We start from the raw sequence: 22,890 nt of genomic DNA, 5'->3' as shown, positions 1-22,890 counted from the left end.
GCCGGCCACTCATCCAGTTGAGAGATTTGAATGACATCATAACCCTTGAGAGGGTATTGCTAGCCAGCTGGTGTTATTTAGAATACACAAAAACTGGAGAAATAAAATGCACTCACGTGCGCACGCGCGCACGCACACACACGCGCGCACACACACACACACACACACACACACACACTCAGGTTCAAGTTATGCAGAAAAATATGAACGACAGGAAAATCATTTTCCCCTCAGGTGCCCTTCCCCTGGGGTGAGGCTGGGGGTGATAAGCAGCAGAGTAGAGGAAGGAAGAAAAAGATTTTGTTTTATTATTTCAGTTGGCTTTACAGCTCAGCAAAATCTTTGCCCTGTCGTGGGCAGAAAGCATTAGACAGTGTCCTAAAGGGAGCCAACTGCAAAGCTGCCCGCCCCTTTCCAGGTTCTAGGAAATGAGATCATTCCCCTCACTTGGCAACTAGGACGAGGGGTCATCCCAGCGCTGTCTTCCAATCTAGTTTACCCCAGTCATTTGAGGGTTAAAATTGTAGGGTATGTTTGAGATGGTCTTTTTTTCATTTCTTTTTTTTTTTTTTTTTTTAATTTTGCGTTGGCTCTGGAATATAAAATTGCTTGCCCATCCTCCAAGTGTATTCCTTTCATACTGGTAAGGTGTATTAGCAGATGTGTGTGTCTTCCTGCCCAGTAGAAAGTTAATCAGAGGACAGCACTGGTATTTTAATGTCTGCTCACCCTGTCACTAACACGCATTCTTTTAAGGGAAAAAATGCTTCTGTGCTCTAGTTTTAAAATGCAAAGGTATGATGTTATTTGTCACCATGCCCAAAAAAGTCCTTACTCGATAACTTTGCCAGAAGAGGGAGAGAGAGAGAAGGCAAGCGTTCCCCCAGCTGTTTCCTGTCTACAGTGTCTGTGTTTTGTAGATAAATGTGAGGATTTTCTCTAAATCCCTCTTCTGTTTGCTAAATCTCACTGTCACTGCTAAATTCAGAGCAGATAGAGCCTGCGCAATGGAATAAAGTCCTCAAAATTGAAATGTGACATTGCTCTCAACATCTCCCATCTCCCTGGATTTCTTTCTGCCTCATTATTCCTGCTAACCAATTCATTTCCAGACTTTGCACTTCAGAAGCAATGGGAAAAATCAGCAGTCTTCCAACCCAATTATTTAAGTGCTGCTTTTGTGATTTCTTGAAGGTAAATATTTCTTACTCTTTGAAGTCATTGGGGAATTTTCTTTAAACTGTGTACTGTTTGCTTCTGCTTAGAGATGTTCTTCACTTTAGAATTTTCATTGTTTCGGCACTGGGAGTTATTTATAAATTGCTGAATATGCAATTCTGTGGGATCTGAAAAAATAGCTCCGGGAGATAAATGCCTTTGCACAGATATCTGTATGAGTAAAAACTATTGCAAGGTACTTATGCTAAATCCTCCACTTCTGCAGGGCTTGAGTGGTGTCATTATAGAAGATTCCTTTAAATCCTGTCTATGGTTAAGGGCTATAGAGCATGGATATGAACTTTTGGATTTTTTTTTGCAGGTGCAGATGTTTTATTTTTAAGACCATGTTCGTGTGTATGTAGGACTGTGTGTGTATGTATCTGTGTGTGTGTAACTTGTCAGGACTTTTATTACAAGGCATGCCACATATAAAGAGTTACATTTTAAATGATATTAAAGCTTTAAATGTGATCTTTGGAGCGAAGGTCCCGGAACTCTCTGCACTTAATGCCCAGAGAGTCAAAGTTAGAGTGAAGTTTACTTTGCTCTTCTGAAAAAGAACTCCTTAAGAACTCTTGCTGACCTTGCACATTCGTATAATTTAAACAAATGCATACTGTATATGGAAAGCGGAAACTTTCTAGCAACTGCTATTCCAAGTTTTTTCTTTTGAAGAGGATTCTCAGGGGCGAAGTTTGGACTTGGGGTTTTGTGTTGTAAAACTCTGATTTTATACTCGGTGTTGTAAAGTCTCTTTAGGTAAATTTGGCTGGCGTTGTCAATGCACTGACTTCTCGTTTCCAATCACTGGCCCTAGTTCAAGTTTCCATTCTCAGCAAAATTATATCTCTCAAGACTTGTGTTTTTCCAATTTGCAAGCACTTTTAAGCCGCTGTCACTGGCTCCCCGATGCAATTGCCTGAGGGCTCAATTCATAAAACGTCCCTACCACTTAGTCCGGTAATCATTTGCTGCTTTCAAATACTCCACCACTAGGACTTTTCTTAGTCAAGTAAGTGGCTTAGGAGTTAAGGATACATCCTTGTCAGGCACCTGATTCTGCTGCACTTGAGATGCCAAGATGCATGCCGGCTACCTTGCTTTTAAAAGAAATGAAGTCAGTATACACATATGCTATGTGGTCTGATAGCTGGGGGCTTTGTCTCCCTGCTTAGATGATCTTAAAAGAGGCTGTGGAGTGTTATCTCTGCATTAACTACAAGTTTGGAAAACTCCAAATGAACTTTCCATGTTGTGTATGCTGAACTGTTCAGAAGTAGAGCTAGCCGTAAGTTGTTGCTTTTTCCTGTACTTGGAGCAGGAAGTGGTTTGAGGGAGCTACGTGGTCTTTCAAACGTAATTCAATGAGTAAAGGTGTCTGCCAGGCAGAACGAGCAAGCTGATTGTACTCTGAGTCTCAAGATATTTCCAAGTGTTTGAATCAGAAGGAAGAGGGCACAGGAGAGGACTGAAGCTTGGGTCACTGTCCAGGGCGGCTACTATAGGCACACAGTGGAAATTGGTGGCTTGATTTGGAGGAAAAGATTGACTTGAATCCCAGCCGTGCAATTTGTTCATTGTCGGAATGGACAAAAGGCAGTTTACCCAGGCTCATAGCATACCTGCCTGGGTGTCCAAATGTAACTAGATGCTTTCACAAACCCCACCCACATAGCAGCACATGCTTTTAAGTCCTCAGTTTATTCACATCAGTCTCATAATACCCACCCTGACCTGCTGTAAAAGATCTGGAACAAACAAAAATGGTTACACCTACAGTGAGTATTTTCTTATGACTATTGCCCTCAAATTTTGCGGGGCATTTTTATCGTAGCCCAAACATCTGGAATCAATTGATATTCCATTTATTTAAGATAAAAAGAAAGGTCTTTTAAATTTTGGATTTGTGAATGATTTTTGGGAAAGAGTGCTCTGCAAGTTTTTTCTCTTTTCTCTTCTCTTTCTCCTTCTTCCTTCCTTTCTCTCTCTCAGATCTTTCCTTTCTCTCTCTTCATTTCTTTTGTGTTTGGAAAAATAAAAGGCCCAGGAAATGATGAACACATGGGGCCACTTGTTTCGAACTTTTAACTCCTAAGCCAGTTCCTTATTGTTTTCTTTCCGGGGAACATAATGTGATAAATTCTCTGGTTCTCTGTGGCTGTACTGGACTGTTCCCTGAACTAAAGGCGAATGCACTAGAGGTTCTATCTTGTCCTAGAACTGTAAGTGCTGGTATTTATCTTAGAACATAACTCAGCAAAAAAAAAAAAGAAAAAGAAAAAGAAAGAAAGAAAGAAAAAGAAAGGAAAAATCTGTAAAAAATAAATCTTAAATTCTTAAATGCTAGAGATTTTTATGTATTGCTGGGTTTAAATGTGTCATATGAAATAAATAACTACTAAAATATAATTTTGACCTCTAATGAAGTTCTCAATTCACTAAGGCTATAAGCTGAGTACCTTTTCCCCTGGATTTCACGAGAACTGAAGAACTTGAAGGCATCTACAGCTGCAGGTGCTTGGCCTTAAGCATCACTATTAAATCAACAGAGAAGGAGGGATGGAGAAATAGGATTGGCAAAATAACAGACATTCTAGAACTGACCCATTGCCAGAGTGTGGGGTATGTTCAGTAAGATCAGTTATGAATTTTCTCTTTTGAAAAGGGCAAGGAAGTCCAGTGGGGTTAGACTGGCTGAGATTTCCACTGGAAATATTGAAAGGGAAAACTCCCACCAATTATTATTTTATACATAAGAAAGATAAGGATAGGATGACTTGTTTCTAGCCGTCTCCGTGGCTTTGGCTACATGGGGGTGGAGGGTTTCCATGAACAGGTCCTATGGAGAAAATGGAAGAAATGTTCCATCAAGCTTTCACCTCCTCTTCTATTTTATGTCCATTATTTATGAGGATTTGCAAATAGAGGAGGCTTTTCATCTTCCACAGTTTTACAAGCATTAACTAAATATTTACATTGTGTTAACAAGAGTCAGGGGTTTAGGGTTTTTTTTTCTCAATTGCTGAGCTGAAAGTCTGGCCACAAAAATGGAAATCTTAATTACAATGATGGAGCAAACTTTGCCACTGATGTAGACAGCCATTAAGTTAAGAGTCCATGGAGGGCAAGGAAGGTGGTTGGAAAATAAATGACTGAGTCTGTTTCTCCAAAAGTGATGGAGTTAAATGGACCTGCCATGACTGGGAGGTTCAGAAAAGCCTCTTTTCATAATGATAGCTTCCAGCTTAACTACATGACCTTTTGATAGGGTCCCTCGCTTAACATCCTGTCACTGACTCCGCTGATGCTGCTGAGAGCGAATGCCTCTGAGGGGGTGAAGCTACTCACCTTGGGAGGCTTCCTAGAAGAAACCATATCTTGGTGCCACAAGTAGCAATATGGAAAAACTTAATGCTCACCTTCGCATTGTTTCTACTGCTGAGAGTGAGGATGGAGACCTGAGCCACAGGAATCCTGCTTCTGGCGGGGCTGCCATTTGGATGTCTATCATTTGCTAAGTCAAGCCAACCAGGGGTTCCTGCTATAAGATGGTTACAGTGACACATAAGTCCCTCCAAGAGATGAATTCCTGTGACTTAAAAAAAAAAAAGGCTTTTGCAGGTTTTGAGCCCAGTGCCCTGTTCATGGAGGGCACAGTCCACATGTGTGTTGATCTGATATTAAGCTTACACGAGGGGCTTTAGAATAAAGAAGGCGTGGGGTCTACTTAGCATAAGCCAATTTCCTTCCTAAATTTCCTCACATTTTTCCCGTTCCTGATTTTATACTTCTACTTGTAGTTATTAACTGCTGATCTTCCCCAGGTAAGAAATCTCAGTCTCTCTTTCTCTGCCTGTGTTTCTCTCTGTCTCTGTCTCTCTCTCAAGTGAAAAAAAAAAAAAAAAACTGTGATGATATATAGTATTTTCACAAGTTCTTTTTCAGCTGCAGTAAATTCTCTTTAATCAGTAGCTGGGGAATGATGTTCTGGTTAATTTAATATTCTGGTCGATAATGAATGCACATGCTATCTGTGGATGGCCAATCTTGAGAGAACTTAAATGAATAAAACATATTTGGCCCCAGATCTGGACTGAGCACAATTTAACCTTTGATGATTCCAAAGGTTTACCAGGATCTCTGAGCGGTGTGGGATCCCACTGCAATAATAGCATCTTTCACGTTCACATAGTAAATGTTTCTAGATATTTTATCTCACTGAATTGTAATAGGAACTCATAGAGAAGGGGTTCAGGAAGGACTTCCCCAAGGTTCCACAGTAGCAAGAGGATTAAACTCAGGTTGCTTGATGCCAAGACCCGCTCAGCCCTCGCTGCCCTGCGGTCACTCACACACCTTGTTGCCCTTCGGAGCGGGTAGTTTTGATGAATGACAGGAATGGAGAGCTGAGGGTAAAGGCGCCCCTGCCTCACCCCCGTCTCCTGGCAAGGACCCAGGAGGAAGCATGACCCTCCTTCTGCTTCTTCGGCAGGTGAAGATGCACATCACGTCCTCCTCGCATCTCTTCTACGTGGCCGTGTTCTTGCTTACCTTCACCAGCTCTGCCACGGCTGGACCCGAGACCCTCTGTGGGGCTGAGCTGGTGGACGCCCTTCAGTTCGTGTGCGGAGACAGGGGCTTTTATTTCAGTAAGTAGCCTCCTTCTCACTGCTCTGTGGATTTACAACCGCAGGGAGTATGTGAAGAACTGAATGACTGCCCACGGCTGGCAGCCATCCTCAGCCTCCGAGATTCCTCACCTTAAAGCGAGCCTAGTGTTTCAGTGGGGCTGTGGCACGTTTTGCAGATTTCAGATGGAATTTTCCTCCTTAGCAGTTTGTCTTTTAACGACTTCCCACTGAGCTTTCCTGCAACTATGCTGCTCTACCCTCACTCTTCCATTCCTTCCAGTGGAAAGGTGTGACAAAATGGCCCTGGAGGATTAAGGTTTCAGTTTTTGAGATCTGTGAGTGCATGTAGCCACATATGTGAACGTGTAGGGCTGTTTTAAGCGCTAGGTTATTTGGAGGAAACTAGGAAGGTGGACTTGGGCAAAGAATGGAGGGGCCCTTCCCAGATGTCTCCATGCCATATGAAATCACCAGGAACACACAGAAGGTGAACCTTGCTGAAAGGCACGTTTGCAAATACACAGGCTCTCACTCACTGCAAACTGAAATGTTGAATTAATTCGCCCTCCATTCAAACTGACCTTGAGTCTCTGTTATTGCCTTCCTTTGACATCGCTCTTCTCTGGGGCTCTCCAGTGATGTCTCCATCTGGAAAAGGGTTTCTGACAAGTGCAAGGTCACTTATCCCATAAGTAGGTCTCAGGTGATTAAACAGTCAATAAAAAGTAGACAGCCAAGTCCACGCTTGCAAATAAATAATAAACACCAACAAGAGTCTGTGCTACCTGAGGGAACAGATTATTTAAAGAACCTACCTCAGAGGCATCTGTCTCATTGTATACTACAGGACACTGATGGGAAGCCAGACGCTCCTTCTGTGTAATTCTTTGGAAGTTTAGAGAGTTTCAGGAAACTGACTCTCAGGTCCTCAGGACCATGAATCATTCTTAGAGGTTCATATCGCTTAAGTGTAGACAGCTTACCTCAGTTACCCACCAGGCTTTGAATAGCTCCTGTGATGACTCACAAACTTCAAGTCTCTCTCATCTTCTTCCCAGGAAGGGGTGTGTGTGTGTGTGTGTGTGTGTGTGTGTGTGTGTGTGAGAGAGACTGGAAGGAGGGGTCTGTGTGTAGCAGTCCAGGATGAGTACGGAGCATGGGAAGGAAGAGGCTGATAGGCGTGTTGATGGTCTGTACTCATTGTAGATTTGGTGACAAATAGCTTTTCAACAACTAGTGACAGAAAGTGAGAAGTGCTTTCTACTCTTTGAATGGGCAAATTCCCACTCTCTGTTTCCAGCCAATGCTTTGAGTGAATTCATTTATTTTTCTGGCAATAAAGCGATTCTATCCCATTCTCTGTTGCTATGCAGATGAAAGCCTTCATTGGGTGAGTGCTTTTCAAATAGCAGGCTTGTTTTACCTTCAGAATATCTTGAGGAAGGCAAATGTGTCACATCAACGTCACCCAACGATGGGCTGTCATTATTCTTTACTTTTCTACTACTGATCCCCATTTTAAAAGATGGATAAGTGTTTCTCACTTATTATGCCCAAGAGGATTTTTTTGTCTTGATAATCCATTTGTGCCATTTCCTTTTACCCAGTTCACTAAGTGATTGCCAAGCCCCCAAGTGTCTTGTGTTATGTGCCAGGTTGAATTGTGATGTTCAGTGTGACATGCTCCAGGATTTCCATGCACAGTGCATGGAAACTGGATCTTTTATGACTGTGATGCTTGCATTAAATGATTGAAAATGAGAATGGAAAGAAATAACTTGGTCCCAAGTAACCATATGATACTTATATATGTTCACACAGATAGTTAAGAGTATTGGACAACTGTGATGGAAACTGATTTCAACGCACTGAAAGGCGTTCTGTTACTCCAAGGATCAAAGTTTAGCAAATGTGTTTTAATTCCATTTTAGTAACTTGAAAGGGGAAGGTTCTACACGGCAACTCTTAATGTTTAGAGTATGACTTTGGATAGAAAGTGGTTTTATAAATTGTGTTTTATTATTATTGAGAGTCTAGGTTTCATAAGTTCTGCCTTATAGAACTCCATGACTTAATGTAAATTATTTGTCTGACATAAACCCTCATGCACCAAAGTATTCTTATTAACTTTCTAGTCAATCAGACTAGCCTTTTTGCCCAAGAGAAGTTAACCCCTTTAAATTCTTTAATTCAAAACATTGCTGGAGCATCTGCTATGTGTAAGACACAGTACAAGCATGAATGAGATACCTAGAAATGAATGAGAGATTAACTTTGCCTTCAAGGAACTCACAGTCTAGTTGGGAGATTAAAAAAAATAAGTATCAATATTAGCAAGCGTCATAGAGAAAACTCATCATGGAAGAATAGATTATAGTCCTTTCTGCTTTTCCTGAATACTTTTTCCCAGTTTTTGAAATCACCTAACCCGGATCTGCCCTCTCAATGGGCTCCTTGATACCAAAGGCCATATTTATTTACCATTGAATCCCAGTATCGAGCTCAATGCCTGGCTGATATAGCTGCAGCTCTAATTTGATTGCTGGACTGGCAGGACTGAACTGAACGGAATCCAGCTGAATGGGATGGCATGACTTGTTTGGGACCTTAGTCTTCAGAATCATCAAGAATGAGGTTCGTCAGGCACTTTGGACAATTCTCACCTCATATTTACCCACCTATCTGATAAAACTTTATCTTTTCTCAGCTGAATACAGTGTATACTAACAATGACTTAGAGGCGGCATTTTGGTCCTCCCCAAGCTACGCTGATGGTCTGTTTTGTGTCTGAGCCAATTATTCTTACAGGCATTAACTGTTGTCAACAAATTTTATTGAGTTTCCTTTTTGTCCCCTGAGATTTACTGTGTGTGGAGAAGTCAGCTCTAAGCATTTACAGCCTTTGAAATACTTTTTAGAGGAAAGCAGTCTTCCCTACCTCTGTCCTCTGCCAATCGACTCTTATTATATTTTTTACCCTTGTTTTCAAAGTTTTATTGCGGCTGTGTGTTTCGTTTTAAGACACTTCAAATCCATTTTGAATGTATGGATTTTTTTCATAGTGGAAGGGGGTTTCTGATCTTAGTTTGAAACACAAACATCTAAAAGAAAATTGCCTCCATATCTATCTTTTTTATTGGGCTGGAACATTTAACAAGGAGAGTTTTTAACCCTATTAGAGACAGAACTGTTCTGAATAATATTTTTTTTGTAATGCTTAATTTGCATAGATTGACCCAGTGTTGTAAATGAGTTCCTATTTCTCTACAAGCTCAAGTTCCACTAGAGCACAGCGGAAGCCACCTTCCGGATTATTTGTTTTGTGAACATCTTCCCAGCATAAGTGAAATAGTTCCTCTATAATAATGCAGCTTCCCCAGACATTTTATGCAATGAAATTTGCAAAGAAGAGCTAACTACTGATTCTTCCCTATGTATCATAGCAAGAGAGCATATCAACCAGTTTCATACTTTCATAGTCTTGGGAGAAAATGGTGGCATAATGGAGCTGGCACACTGGGAAAGAGCTAGCTATTATCTTACCAGATTGATGGAACCCTCATAGAGAGCAGCTTGTTATAACCTCGCTGTGCATGGAACAAAGCAAGAGGAAAAGAGCTTCAAGTGAAATAGGAGAAGCTAAGCTTGCCATAGATATAATTTTTGACAGTCACGGTGATTAACCATTTTAACATGCGCTTTAGAGGCTTGTGGAATTTCTCTCCTTGAAGATACTTTAAAAAATGACGGACAACCAACCACCTTGGATGGTTTCAATTAAGAGCAACCAAAAGAAAGCGAGTTTCTGGGGTCCTTTTTAGTTTTAAGAGTCTATAAACAGTCCCTTAAATAAACTGTATATGCTTTACCTCGGCGGTCTGGGAAAAAGGAGAAGTAAATCAATTAGAAAGGAAAGTTGGATGCCCTTTTGGCTATTCCAGATTTATAGCTTTTGTAAAACATACCTCTAATGCATAGTTATTAAGAACAGGTCTGAGTAAATGAATGGCATTCTTCATGTGTTAGAACATACTGTTTTATGAAGAGTTTAAGTAAAACTTTGCAATGAATTTCATTGTTATTGATTGCAACAACCTTCCTAGATCGAAGTTATTATTATTAACTCAAGCTTCTTTCATTTGAAATATAGTGCTCAGAAAACTACTCCCAGACCTGTCATTCATTAGCTGTATGACTTTGGCAGGCATTTAAACTTCCTGAGCCAAAATGTCCTTGTCTATAAAACAAGGGGATTTTGTTTAAAGTAAATGACCTCTTCTAACTTTAACAGACTCATAGTCTAGGTTGTAATTAACAAGGATTTGGTGCTATTCAAGAAAGGAGAACCTTGGATTTAAACAGTGACCGAAGAACATTTAGACTCCTTTATCTTCTCCACATAGTTTCTTTTCCTCCCCAAAGATAGGAGATCCCACCTACTTAAAGAAAGAGGAGCCAGCTTCTTTGTTTTATTTTGTTGTAAGCTGGGTTCCAACCCCTCGGGGATGAAATAGAAGCTCAGACATGACCAAATACACGCAAGTCATCTGGCCAAAGGAGCACACACCTCATGAAAACAGATTGCCATTTTTCCTTACTAGGAAAGACGAGCTGACAGTTTTCATCTTTACATTTTCTCACTCTCCTGGACGTGAGGATGGTAAGTAGGTCATTTTTTAGCTGCCCTTTATTAAATTAGAGGGGGCAGGTTAGAATCTATAGGCTTCTAAATCTTGAGGAGAAGCCTTTTCCAAGCCTATTGAGACTGCCTTTCCATTAAAGGAGAGTGCACCACTGGGGACACCCAAAGACACACTCACCCACCATTAGCATTGCTGTCAGTGGGGCTGGATTTGAGCTGCACCATGTGCATTCCTTGGCTTGGCACCCCTTAGACAGCCAGCCATGCACTTGTATGACAGCTGGTCAAGCTTTTCGCTTTGAAACTAACTGGAACATGTGGGATTTGACCTTGGCCCTGGCCTCATTAGCACCACTAAGCTAATAGGCCACAGATATTCTTAAAGAAAAACAATGAGTTTTTTTATTGACCCTAAGTGCTTTGCTACTATTTAAAAATGCCCAAGGGGACCAGTCTGGGCAACCAAGGGACTGCTACGAAAGTGATGATTTCTGTGCAAATTCAGAAAATAATTTGCATTTTCCTGACATTGTAATGCTCTTTGAGACCATGTTCTCCCTGATGGATAATTACAAGAAGCAGGAGAGGGAAGGATTCAAGACCAAGCATGGTCTCTGTTGCAAAGAATCCAGGGTTTGAATCCCAGCTCTGAAACTTACTTGGTGGGTGGCACTGAGCAAGTAACTTAACCTCTTTTTTCCTCAATTTGCTCATCTATAAAACGGGGCCTACCTCATAAAACTGGTTAATATATTAGAACATATTAAATTAGAATTCTGCCTGGCACATAGTAACCATCATAAACACATTAGCAATTATATTTATTTACTCTCTTCTGGGATCATTTGCAGAGTCTATTGCAAAGGTAGAGGTATCTGGGCAGCCCAATTCATTATACACTCATTTCTCTCTACAGGGGCAGCTGATAAAACCTGTTGCTAGTAGTAGCAGTTACATAGTAGTTTCAGTAACACAAAGGATGCCTTATGTTTGACTAGTATATTCACTTTTTCAAAATCCAGCTGTATCAGCTCTCTCCCTTTGTTTTTACTCCAGTCTTAGACGGCAAGAATTATTGCTTAATCGGACAAATGAGAAATGTGAGACACTGAGATTTTGTGACTTACCTCACTGGATGGATCCAGAACCAAAGTCAAGGTCTCTTGTCTCCAAGAAGCATGTTCATCTGGCCATTCACATTGTTTAAAGGTCCAAAGTGTTATAGCACAGGGAGATGCTTCCCCAAATCCCAGGCTTCTCTAAGAGATCAAGAGCAAGAACCCCTCAGTTCAGGGTGAATTCTGAACACTTCTTTGAAAGGAGGCTTGAGGGAGACATCCATGTAATGACGCTACATTTTACCTTCTAGAAAAACTTAGAAAATACTAATAGAATTTCCTCATGGTGCACAAGAAAAGCTTCTTTGAGTAGAGGCTGCTGCTGTTCAAGACCCTTCACAGACTGGGCTGCCCTCAGACAGAACACTGCAGCTCACCTGTGAGGAGGAGGTTATGCCTGTGGTCTGTGGGGCCCTCTCCTCTGGCCAACTTCAAGTTTTCTTCTTTCTCTGCCAGTAAACCTCAAGTGCTTTAATTCTAGCATCTATGAGTTCTGCTGGTTTTTCTCAAAGACCTACTGAAGAAAGGCTGTTTATTGGACCAAGGATCGTTCTCTGGGTGCTATAAGAGAGGTGGTAAAGGAGAGGTGGTCACAAGGCACCAGAGGCCTGAGAGTGAGCCAGGCAGGAAGAGTCTTCCCCAACTTGGCCATGAAAGGAGCTGTGGGAGCAGCCAGGGGTTTGGATGGGAGGCTCCCATCTGTGCAGGTGCCCCTCAACCAGTTGCTTGAAGACCAATGGTATCAGAAGTTCTCAGATCTTCAGTGGTTGGCAGGGGCATATCTCCATTTTGGATCCAAAAGATAGTGTTGGTGTTCTCCAAACCCTCTGGGCCTCCGTATACCTAGTCCAGACATCACGCACCATGCCAGCATTCCTCAGGACCTCTGTAAAGAGCCGACCTCATCCCTCTAGCAGACTTTCTTCTGATTTCACAGCCCATACCAAAGAATTAGACACACTGCCAACAGGCACGAGATCTCTCCCAAGGAGATTTCTCATTGTTCTCAATAATGGGCTACAAAGCCTTTCCTCTTTTATGCAGCCAGAGTCTTTGACAACCAGAGTAGCAAAAAAATTGTTTCTGCACTGAGCTGTTGCCCTGGCAGAGCTCCATCCTACACCTCTCCATGAAACATCAGCAAAAGCTCTTACATCACAAAGAATTACTTTTGGTTGCCTGGAAAGTTCAAATCCCCAGGCCTTATTAGCTGTTAGACTAAGGAGATGACAGCAGAGCATTTCACTTGTCTTTATCTATATGCGAGATCATGTTTAAAACATAGCAAAGAGCTGTTATTTGACATGCGATTCCTTAACTGCAGCAAGTCGTATGCCTATTTAATGCATTGTTTAGTCTCACATTGGCTAAAGCCACTTAAAGAAGCACTTGGCAAACTCTGGCTCTTCATTCTTGGCATAGCTGCCCCTCTTACTTTTTCACTGAACCTTAAATACCAAGAAAAACCGTTCGCTTACTTTACATCTGGCATGTTGCTCTATGCAATTGGCCAGAACTTTTGCACGTGGCCCTCTGCATTTGTCCTAAGGTAATTAATGGCTTTGCAATATTTGATCAGCAACAGCATGGACACAAAGAGAAGTTGTGCAACCAGCAGAGACCACACGGTCTTTTAAATGAAAACCTTTTGCATTAAATGATCAGGCATTCTGTGGGGATAAGGGTTTCCATGCCCCCCCCCAAACAGCAACAATAACAACAACAACAACAAAAATGGGCAAGCTGAAGCCCCTGGGAAGACACCCAAGAAGCTGATTCTTGATTAAGTATACATCTCTCTAATAAAACTACTTAATTGTTGAAAGGAAGTAAAATTGAAGATTGTTGTAAGCTTGGAAGCCCTGGAAAAATAACCTAGTCAAACATCAAGAGCGAAACTGAGAGAGAAGGGACCTGTCCAAGGCCATGCTTCTAATTAGTGGCAGAAGTAGGAGATACTCTTGATTCTGTTTCCTGATTCCATGTGGTGCTCCACCTTGAGCTTCAGTGGACCGTGCCTATGTCTAAGTTACCTGGTAAATTGAAATGATCAGGAGAGGCCTCCAGTCATGCTCATCCAAATGAACGTAGATCTTGGTGGTGCTCTCATTCCGATAAAGTCACCTGAGACTGAAGCTGACACCGTTGTTCCCCTGCTGTAGAAATTTGTACAAACTAAGGGGATTCCCTGCCCGCTTCCCATACAATGCGCTAGGCCTTTCCATATGCTTTGGGCATTGCAAGTCCACTTCAGGTCATGATTTAGACTATTATTGTATGTTATGTTATTCTGACTCTTTGGTCATTCTCTCCAATGTCAACTTGGGTAGAACTGCTTTGGAATGACTTAGCAAAGCTGTGCTCCTGGAAAATCTGAAACAGCCTGACGAGTCGTTGGATCAGCTTTTTTACTGGAGATTTCTCTGACAGCCCTAAGCCAAAAGAAATTTACACCTGATTTTTTTGCAGATGTCCAAGCAAATACTCTGTGAATCTCCTCAGATTTTCCTCTTTCACCTGTGGTCTTTTTGAGGTAGTAGAGAGGCTGTTGGAAGGCGCTTTTAAACTTTGAGAATCTGTTAGTCATGGAGTCAATTCTGTGAGTATTTCTGGGAAGATGGTCCTACCTCTGTGCCATTTACCTTGATGAAATGGGTCTTTCGTCAGAGGCGAGTGATGAAGGAAGTCTGTACTGAGCCAACGCACATGCAATCAGCTCCTGATTATCTGTGAAACTGGGGAAAGGAACACCAAGGGTGAGAATTCTGGGTTCCGCTGATTTGGGGACACTGTACATTTCAGCCTCCTCATTCCTCCTTCCTCCCTGCCCCCAGCACCAGTCCTTTGGTGAGACCAAGTGGCATGTTTTAAAATTCTACTTTATTCTTCTATTCATCCCTCATGTCCCCCAGCAGTGCCATTGGCATTGGGACTTCTCAACCTCAGCACTATTGACATTTTAGGCCAGATAATTTTTTGGTGGGGGAGAAGGACTGTCCTGTGTATTATAAAATATTTGGCTTCTACCTTCTAGAGGCCAGTAGTCCCCTCCTCTCAGTGTGACAATCAAAAACATCTCCAGACATTGCCAAATTCCCCTGGGGAGTGGGGTGCAAAATCACGCTTCATTGAGAACTACTGGACTCCAGAAGAAAAGCAGCTAGAGAGATGGGAAAGCCATGAGTGAAGGTGACACACAAACTAATTATCAGTCACTGGTTAATGGGGTCTATGGTCCATTGCCCAGAGTAAAGCAATGAGAAGAGTTACTAGGGTTTTGAAGCCTTCTCTATGAAAAGAAAAAGCTCTTCCTCTAGGCCATCAAAAAAGGTGTCTGTGGGCCCTCTCTTTCATCTGATAGCTGTGGAACTCATTACTCATTTATTTTAGTAACAGCAGTAAGGGAAGGCAGACATGATGTAGAGCAAAGCTGTGTGCTTAGAAGTTTGATTGTGACCACCTGGAACAAATGAAAAACAAAAACAAAAAAAGCTGGTTCTCTCTGACCTCAGTATTTGCGGCTGTTCCCTTCTTGGTCATATAATAAATAAGCTCTCAATTCAGAGTGAAAAAGCCTGGTTCAGAGGAAAGGGCCACAGTTTTTCTTTTCCCTTCTTGTGTCTTTCCTATCTGAGTATCATCACAGTCATTTTATTGTCTATAAACAGTCCCACCAGAAAGTAGAAAGAGAAGATCAATGAAGTTATTAGCTTGGAAATCGGAGGTTCCACATTTGGGCCTCGCCCAGCTCCCTCAACAGCTCTATGACCTTGGAGAAGCCACTTAATTTCCTTGGGTCTTACATTCCTCATCCGTAAAGTAGGAATACAAGTATTATACCTCAAGGGTTTGTTAAGGCTCAACTATAGAGGGGCTTGGAAACTGAAAGGGCAACCAAATGTGGCTATTAGTGGACTGAATTGAATACTCACCCTGCCTTGCCCCTCTAATCACCATCCACAAGTTAGTTCAGTGGTTTGACTTCACCTTTTAGTGACATTGAACCATTAGTTCAATGCTTCTGCAATAATTTTAATCTAGAAAAGCTACTTTGGCAGTGTATCTTCTGAACCTTATTAACTAAAAATAAAAGAATGCTGGTATCTTCTATTCACCTATCACTTTGCATTTAGACCACCCAAGAGTCTATTAATGGATCTTCAGAATGCTTACTCAGTATTACTGTTTATGTCCTCATTGGAGGAAGCAGAAAATAGATGGGACCTATCACTTTACCACAATGAGCTTGCTTAAAGAGTTAGTTTCCACACAGTGGTGAGATAGTCACTGAGGTTATCACACATAAGCAAAAGATTTCCATTCTCCCAAGTCAGCTATTGGTGATTTTTGCTTACCCTCAAAAAAGCAGTGTTCAGCAGAGGGAATGTACTCACTAATCAGAAAAGTCTCTTTGTACTCTCAGGTTGCCCATCTAAACTGCTTCCTTAATCACAGCCTGACTTAGGGGAATTGAATTTTTTTGTTTGAGCATGGCCTTAATGAAATCAAAATTGTGAGTTTCATCACCATATGCACCCATGACCATGTGGTTCTTCTATCCCACAGGCTTCACATCCAACGGCTCCCAGAGATACATTTGACATAGAAACCACAATCAAATACCAGTTACTGCCACCATGAATTTTCATCCTCTCTCTTTTGAGCTCTTTCAGAAAAACAGAGACTAAGTTTTAAAAGTTGTTTTCTGTCCTCCACAGCATCCAGTGTTGGGCACTTAATAAAACTTCTTGACTTGATGTTAAAAAAGGCATTCCAAAAGCTATCTCCTTCTACTGGTCCCCAGGATATCCCATGACTATCCATTTGCTACTGCCACCGTTGTGGATCTGAGATTGAAGGTATAGAAGAAAAATGTCTATTTGAGGTGTCATCCCTTGGGACTCCTTCACTGTGGCCCCAGTGAAAACTTATCCTAGATCAACAATAAGCTAATTCTAGTCAACAGGGAGTCTTCAAGAGCTATTACACGAGCCCACACAATAGATTCCACCTATGAAAATGGTTTTGAGAACAGAACCTCCACTCAATTCCTCTCTTATTTCATCTGAGGCACTCACACTAAAAGGAAAAGTGGTAGGCAAGGGAAGGTACATAACAAATGGTACATCCCTGGTAAATAAGCCCCAAGGTAGGTATAACAACCAGAGCACCAGCCCTCAGAGAACACAGGTAGTTTCTATTTGCCAAAGTAAAATTGAAGAATTGGAGAGCTAGAAAGAACCATATAGAGCAATATGGTCCAGTGTTCTCCCTTCCCAGATGAGGGAAGCGTAGTCCAGAGAAAAACATGATGTGCATGAGGTCACAAAGCATGCTGGTGGGAAAGCCAGGACCGTAATTCAGTCACCTCACCCTCTGTCTAGGGCTCTTTGCATAGCAGGACATTTTAAACTTAACCTTGATAAACTCATAGGAAGGTAGCATAGCAACCACAGTCCATAAACTCAAAGTGAACAGCTATGTCATATTCTTCTGGTGTCATGCATCGGAACAGTCTTTGAAAATTTAAGCCCTTAACTGTTCATAAGAACTTTTTTTCCATTCCAATTTTTATCACCCATTCGATAATTTCATCAAGTCTCTTTATCCCAAATCTGACCAACCTGACGGCAGGACTGTAGATCTTCATAGACTCTAGTAGTTTGATGGTTTGGAGATTTAAAACAAAGAAGGAAAGGACTAATTCCTTTTAGAGGCCATTTTAATTTAAAGTCATGTCAGCTGGTTGATCGCTTGATGCGTTTTGTATTGCTTGTTAACTCAAGAAGCTACCCAAAACAAAAGATATTGTCGATGCATTATTTCTGTCTCTAAACATTCCTGACTGACTAGTCTTCCATGAAGGCCTTCCATGAAGAAGCTTAAATTTTCCTACGTATTTTGAGTTTTATGTTTCTTTCCATTAAAGTTTCCAGCCGTTCATAGACATATTTAGTTTGGCAGAAGGTAGTGGTGACTCATAGAATGAAGAAATTTGAAAGCAAAGCTACTGAAAATGGATCTAATTTCTTTTTGGGGTAATTTGGGAGCGAGCGATTGATAATTTGTCTAATTTTTCCTGGTTTCATCAGCTGCCATACTGCCAAATATTTGTTCCATATGGATGCTTTGTTATTCCTGAAACATGTAACAAATTTCAGCTGCAACTATATCAAATTTGGTCAAAGGGTAAGACTATTGTTGGCTCATTTTCTCATTGTTTTTGGCTGGACACCCTCAATCAATGGCTATTGAGTGAAAAAGCAGGATCATATTGAAACCATTTTCAGCATGTTCCTTCCTATGGATCCAACCATTTCACTCTGAGTTTGTCAAGCACAGCAAATGTTCCTTATTAAAGGGATGATTATGTTTTCGGCATAGACGCCACTGCCAGCTAATTGCATTCACCTTATAATTCCACTCAATTTGGTATAGAGGAGATGTTTTGGCTCTCCAAAGATTCCCTCTTCTCTGATCCTTGCCTCTCACTATGGAACAGATATTCAGGGATAGATTCTGAGAAGATCAATGACATACACCTACGGTAGGCACTGTTTCAGGTTTACTTTAAGATAGACAGCCTGTGGGCCCTGAGACATAAGAATCATAAGACTTGTAAAAGGTATTAATGCCACAAATCTGGCTGGCATTTCTGTAGATTACTAAGTGCTTTGCATGCAATTATGGAGAGCTCCCTTACCAGAGAAATCAGACAAGGATTCAGTAACATTGCACAAAACCACCATCATATGTAAGTTATAGACACTGAAGGACTTACTTCTGGCTGGTTCTGAAGTAGACACTGATCATTTAGCTTCAAGGTCATTCAGTGGGTAATTGGTTTCAATCAATAAAAATGATTTCAATGCTCCCCCATAAAAAAAATTAGCAATAATAAAGAACAGAGAGGGGCTTCCCTGGTGGCGCAGTGGTTGAGAGTCCACCTGCCGATGCAGGGGATGCAGGTTCGTGCCCTGGTCCGGGAAGATCCCACAAGCCGCGGAGCGGCTGGGCCCGTGAGCCATGGCCACTGAGCCTGCGCGTCCGGAGCCTGTGCTCCACAACTCCACAACGGGAGAGGCCACAACAGTGAGAGGCCCGCGTACCGCAAAAAAAAAAAAAAAAAAAAAAAAGAACAGAGAAGTCTATCTCTTAGAAGAAGCCAGATTTTACTGAAGGCCAGGAAAGTGTTTTGTGGCAAGAAATAATCTCTTATTAATAATGGGAAAATTGGATTTGATTAACAAACGTTACAAGGGACACCCATCAATGTCACATAGTAAAAATCCAGGTTAGTGTAGATGGATCTAGAGCCCTGCTACTCAAAGCCAGCTGAGAGCTTGTTAGAAATGCAGAATCAGGGGCCTTACTCTCAACTAATTAAAACAAAACCTGCATTTTAACAGATACCCAGGAGATTTGCATGCACATGAGGGTTTGAGGAGCCCTGGTCTAGGGAATCGCAGGAGATAGCAGGTACCTGCTGATCGGTGTCTCTCATCTGTTAACAGAGAGAACGCAAAACAGTCAGAGCTGAACTTTCACTAAAGATTTGAAAAATGGTGTTGGGGCCAAACCTGCTTGTGGTCATTAACAATATATATGCTGATTCGACAGTATCAAATCCTGATTCTCTCAAGTTGGTGGAGTTTTTCCTCAGAGGAAGTATAGAACTGCTCCAAGCATAACCCCATGGCCTGACCTTCTGTGAACTGGAAATTGGAACTCCTAATTGCTGTGGCTGCAGTTTCCAAACCCATCACTGGGGCCAGGAACTGAGATCCAGGCCTTAAGATCTTGCCAGTTTCTTTTTCAATAGTTACATTTTTCAAGAACAGCCAAGCAAGAGTCCTTAAAAAAATTATTTCTAATTGCATTGAGTGGAGAAATGCGCATTTTACTCATATCAAATTGCTTCCTTTGTTATCCTCAGCCAGGTTCTAGTATTATTTCTTATAACTCTGAGTTGATTAGTTCCATTAGGACTCCTATTGGGATTTAAGAGAAATGGTTTTAAACTAAGAAAAAGTGGGTTTCTGTCACCTACTGGAACGTAAAGGGTAAACTTTAAATCTGCTTTTCAGAGACATCTGGTTCCCCAGTTGATAGCCTTCACTAGAGCCCATTCTAGAACTGGGTGATTTCCCCAGGCTGAACCCATTAAAGAAGGTCTGGTCATTTGAAAGACATGGCTTCCTCAGAAAGACATTATCCTATAGCAGGGTAGGTAGAAGTGAGAGAAGGCCAGTTTGTAACTTCTCTTCTTTGAATGACACTAGAAAAAAAGGGGGGATTTGAACTGGGGAGTTAGGGAATCTCAGATTTACTCAGAGCTCTTCCACTAAATAACTTGGTAAACTGGGTGATTAGTCTCATGGGTCTCCAAACCTGTTTCCATTGGAACAATGACATTAAGATGAACTAAGATGTTCCACTTCCAAAATGGGATTATTGGGGTCTGTTTTCACAATTTTCCAGGGGCGGGGGAGGGGAATAAGCCATAGATAGAGTTTTCATATTTTTTTCACATACATTTTTCTTAAACTTTAAGTACTTGCCACCTCTTAATTGTATTCAACTCAAAGATAAGGTAGTATTGGACTTAGCTCACAAATATATATTGAATTTGTTTAGACTTAATCCACTGCATTTTAATACAATACCCCTGACTCTTTGGCACTCTACCCATTGACAGAATGTTGACAAGATAATTTCTAAGACCTTTCCAGAACTAACATTTATTGTTGTTTCATGGAAATCTCTAAAACCCTTTAAGAAATCTAACTGGATGTGGAGCTTAATGTATGTTTCTTTTCTTTATTAGCATTTTTCTTTCATTACTTTTGGTCAGTGCTTTAGTAAAATATACGGAAGTAAAATTATAGCACTAACCAATTTAATTGTAACATCATCGGCTAGTCATGTGCTCTGTGCTAAGCAATACCCAAGGGAGGATGTAGCCACGCCTTTAAAGAGGTTTCATAATAGCAATTAAGGACCCATTAAATATCAATCAGACAACCCCAAGCTTGACTCAGACAGGAATAATTCTCCTCCATTTTATTCCAGTCCACACCATGCATTGAGTGCCTTCTGGTGAGCAGGGCACTAATGATGAAAGGAATGAGTAAAGCACAGCCCCTACCCTCATGGAGTTAATACTCTAGAGCAGATGTCACAAAGTGGTGCCAGGCCCTACCCCCACCCCACCTGAAGCTAGCCAGCAAGCATGTTTTGTTTGACCCACTCAAAGAGTTTTTTTAATTTTGAAGTTTTAAAAATCAAGAGGTTTTTAAATCAAGACAAAGATTAACAGCTTCTCTTGAAAAATTGGGTGATCTAACATTGCTGGCTGGCATTCCTGAATAGCAGCTATTGGCTAAAGCCTTTTATGTGCCCCTCCAGCTCACCACAGTGACTTACAGGCTTTCTTTATTCATTTATGTACCCATATGGCCTCAGCATACATTGATCTATGCCACTCATGTCCCAGATATGCAAGATCTCTTTGGATATTAATCATACACCCTCCTGTCTTATTCAGTTCAACACTCATTTATTGCCTTTGTACTATCACCCAGGCACTAGGCCAGCCACTGCCAATGCACACGAGAAAGACACAAATCTTATCTTTAAGGAACTCCACGGCTCTCCTCAAACATAGCAAGAGTACAGTTCAGGTAGAATTTAAAAGGCAACCAAGTCCTCCTGGTAAAGGAAAAGCCCAAATCTGAAAAACTGAACTGAATTCAATAATTTAGAGATTATCAAAGAGATATTTCTTCAAGAGCAAGTGAAGTTTTTGGTCAGTGACCTTGTAAAGCAGGAAAGGCCAGGTTCCCAGCCAGAGCAATGGACAAGTTATGCAATCACTCTGAGTGTTTAGGACAGTGGAGACCATCAAACCCAACTCTTCAGACAAAGCGAGTTGTAGCATTGTAGTTTGTTTTGCACCAAGATCCAGAACAGCTGTTACCAATTCGCTGGAAGATTACACATGTGTCCCTCCTTCCATTCCCATCATTATTTAGGTCCTCATCACTCACCAAAACTATTGCAACAGCTTCCTCAATGATGGCTCTGTGTCCAATATTGCTTGACACCAGCCATCCCACCCATGAGATTAATCTTCCTAAAGCACAGTCCTAATCACTTTATCCCTCTTCTAAACAATTTCCAGTGACCATCCGTGGCTAAGTAAATTGAATCCAAACTCCCCAATTTGACAGTAAAGCATTTTATACAAGGCCTCTATCTAACTTTCCAATTGTATTTTTGTTTGTAATGTTTTGTTTCTAATGTCTAACTAATGTTTCCCTACAGCAGTGCTCACTAGATTGGCACATGCTTTCCCGAAATCCTCACCACTCCCTATTACCTTACTCTGGCCCACTTTACTCCTTTATATGACTTGCTTGGCTCCGATAGGCATCCGAGTTTTCATATGCCCCCTACATATTCTAATATCTGACCTAGATGTCTTACTACTACATGCTTTATTTTCCAGGGCCTTTCCTTCTGTTCTTCTCTCAAATGTCACCTCCTCTGTAAAATCTTCTACCAGATGTTAACTGTCTCTCCTCTGAGTAGCAATAATATTCCTCTAACCACACTTACCATCTAACCTATATTGTGTTTTTTTATTCAGCGTTCTTGCTTTATACCATCTGGCTGACTAGAAGCTCCTTAGAGGTGAGGGCTGTAAGGTCCCACACACTCCCTTGCACACAGACGGTACAGTCTGTTTGTATGAAATTAATTAAGTTATCCATTTTCCTTTGGCCTTCAGGCCTAGATTAGTTGTGTGTACCCATAAGAAGGCAGTAACTCATCTGAAATGCAGACATGGCTGAGTCAGAAGGCTCCCGTGGACTTTCAGGCATTTTCAAGTAGGGAGTGAGAAATGCTGGATCTAAAGGAAACTACTGAGGGAATTTAGGTAAACAGAACATGATCCTTTTGGTTGGAAGCTGGCTGTGATCTTCAGATTAAATCATTATCGCACATCTCACAAGAAGCATCAGCAAACCCTTTAGTCAGAATTACAGGAGTCAATCCATTCCTGGGGGGCCCAGCTGAAATATTGAATTGAGCCAGCACCAGGTAGAGCACAAGTACCCCAGAAAAAAATGAAACAGAAGGAGCTCTGCACACTGCTTTCAGAAATGTCTATTTCTAAAGTTACCGCATGCCCAGAAAGGAGCTCTCATTCCTGCTTGCCCTGGCGGAAGAGCTGTCAACAAGTTACAAGGTTATGGAACCAAGACTCAGTGAC

The 22,890-nt window shown here is 41.4% G+C and overlaps 1 protein-coding gene across 5 annotated transcripts in view; it reads left to right on the top strand.

Annotated features, from left to right (window-relative positions):
• The first annotated feature begins 469 nt into the window (after positions 1-469).
• The window catches only part of IGF1 (insulin like growth factor 1), a 69,969-nt gene continuing 47,548 nt past the window's right edge, over positions 470-22,890 (top strand). For 3 of the 5 annotated variants that reach the window (XM_082665648.1, XM_082665647.1, XM_082665644.1), the window contains exons 1-2: positions 967-1,194; positions 5,714-5,870. In XM_082665648.1, coding sequence (XP_082521774.1) covers positions 1,132-1,194; positions 5,714-5,870 — 220 coding nt within the window. In that variant the 5' untranslated portion in view covers positions 967-1,131. Of the gene's footprint in view, positions 644-966; positions 1,195-2,960; positions 3,000-5,713; positions 5,871-22,890 lie in introns of those variants that run through there. The other 2 variants (XM_082665645.1, XM_082665646.1) reach the window with 2 other exon arrangements.

Source organism: Grampus griseus (genome assembly GCF_964374135.1).
Source record: "Grampus griseus genome assembly, chromosome: 11".
Taxonomy (NCBI): Eukaryota; Metazoa; Chordata; class Mammalia; order Artiodactyla; family Delphinidae; genus Grampus; species Grampus griseus.
The sequence above is the reverse complement of the archived record's forward strand: the minus strand, read 5'-3'. Positions and strand labels throughout refer to the sequence as shown.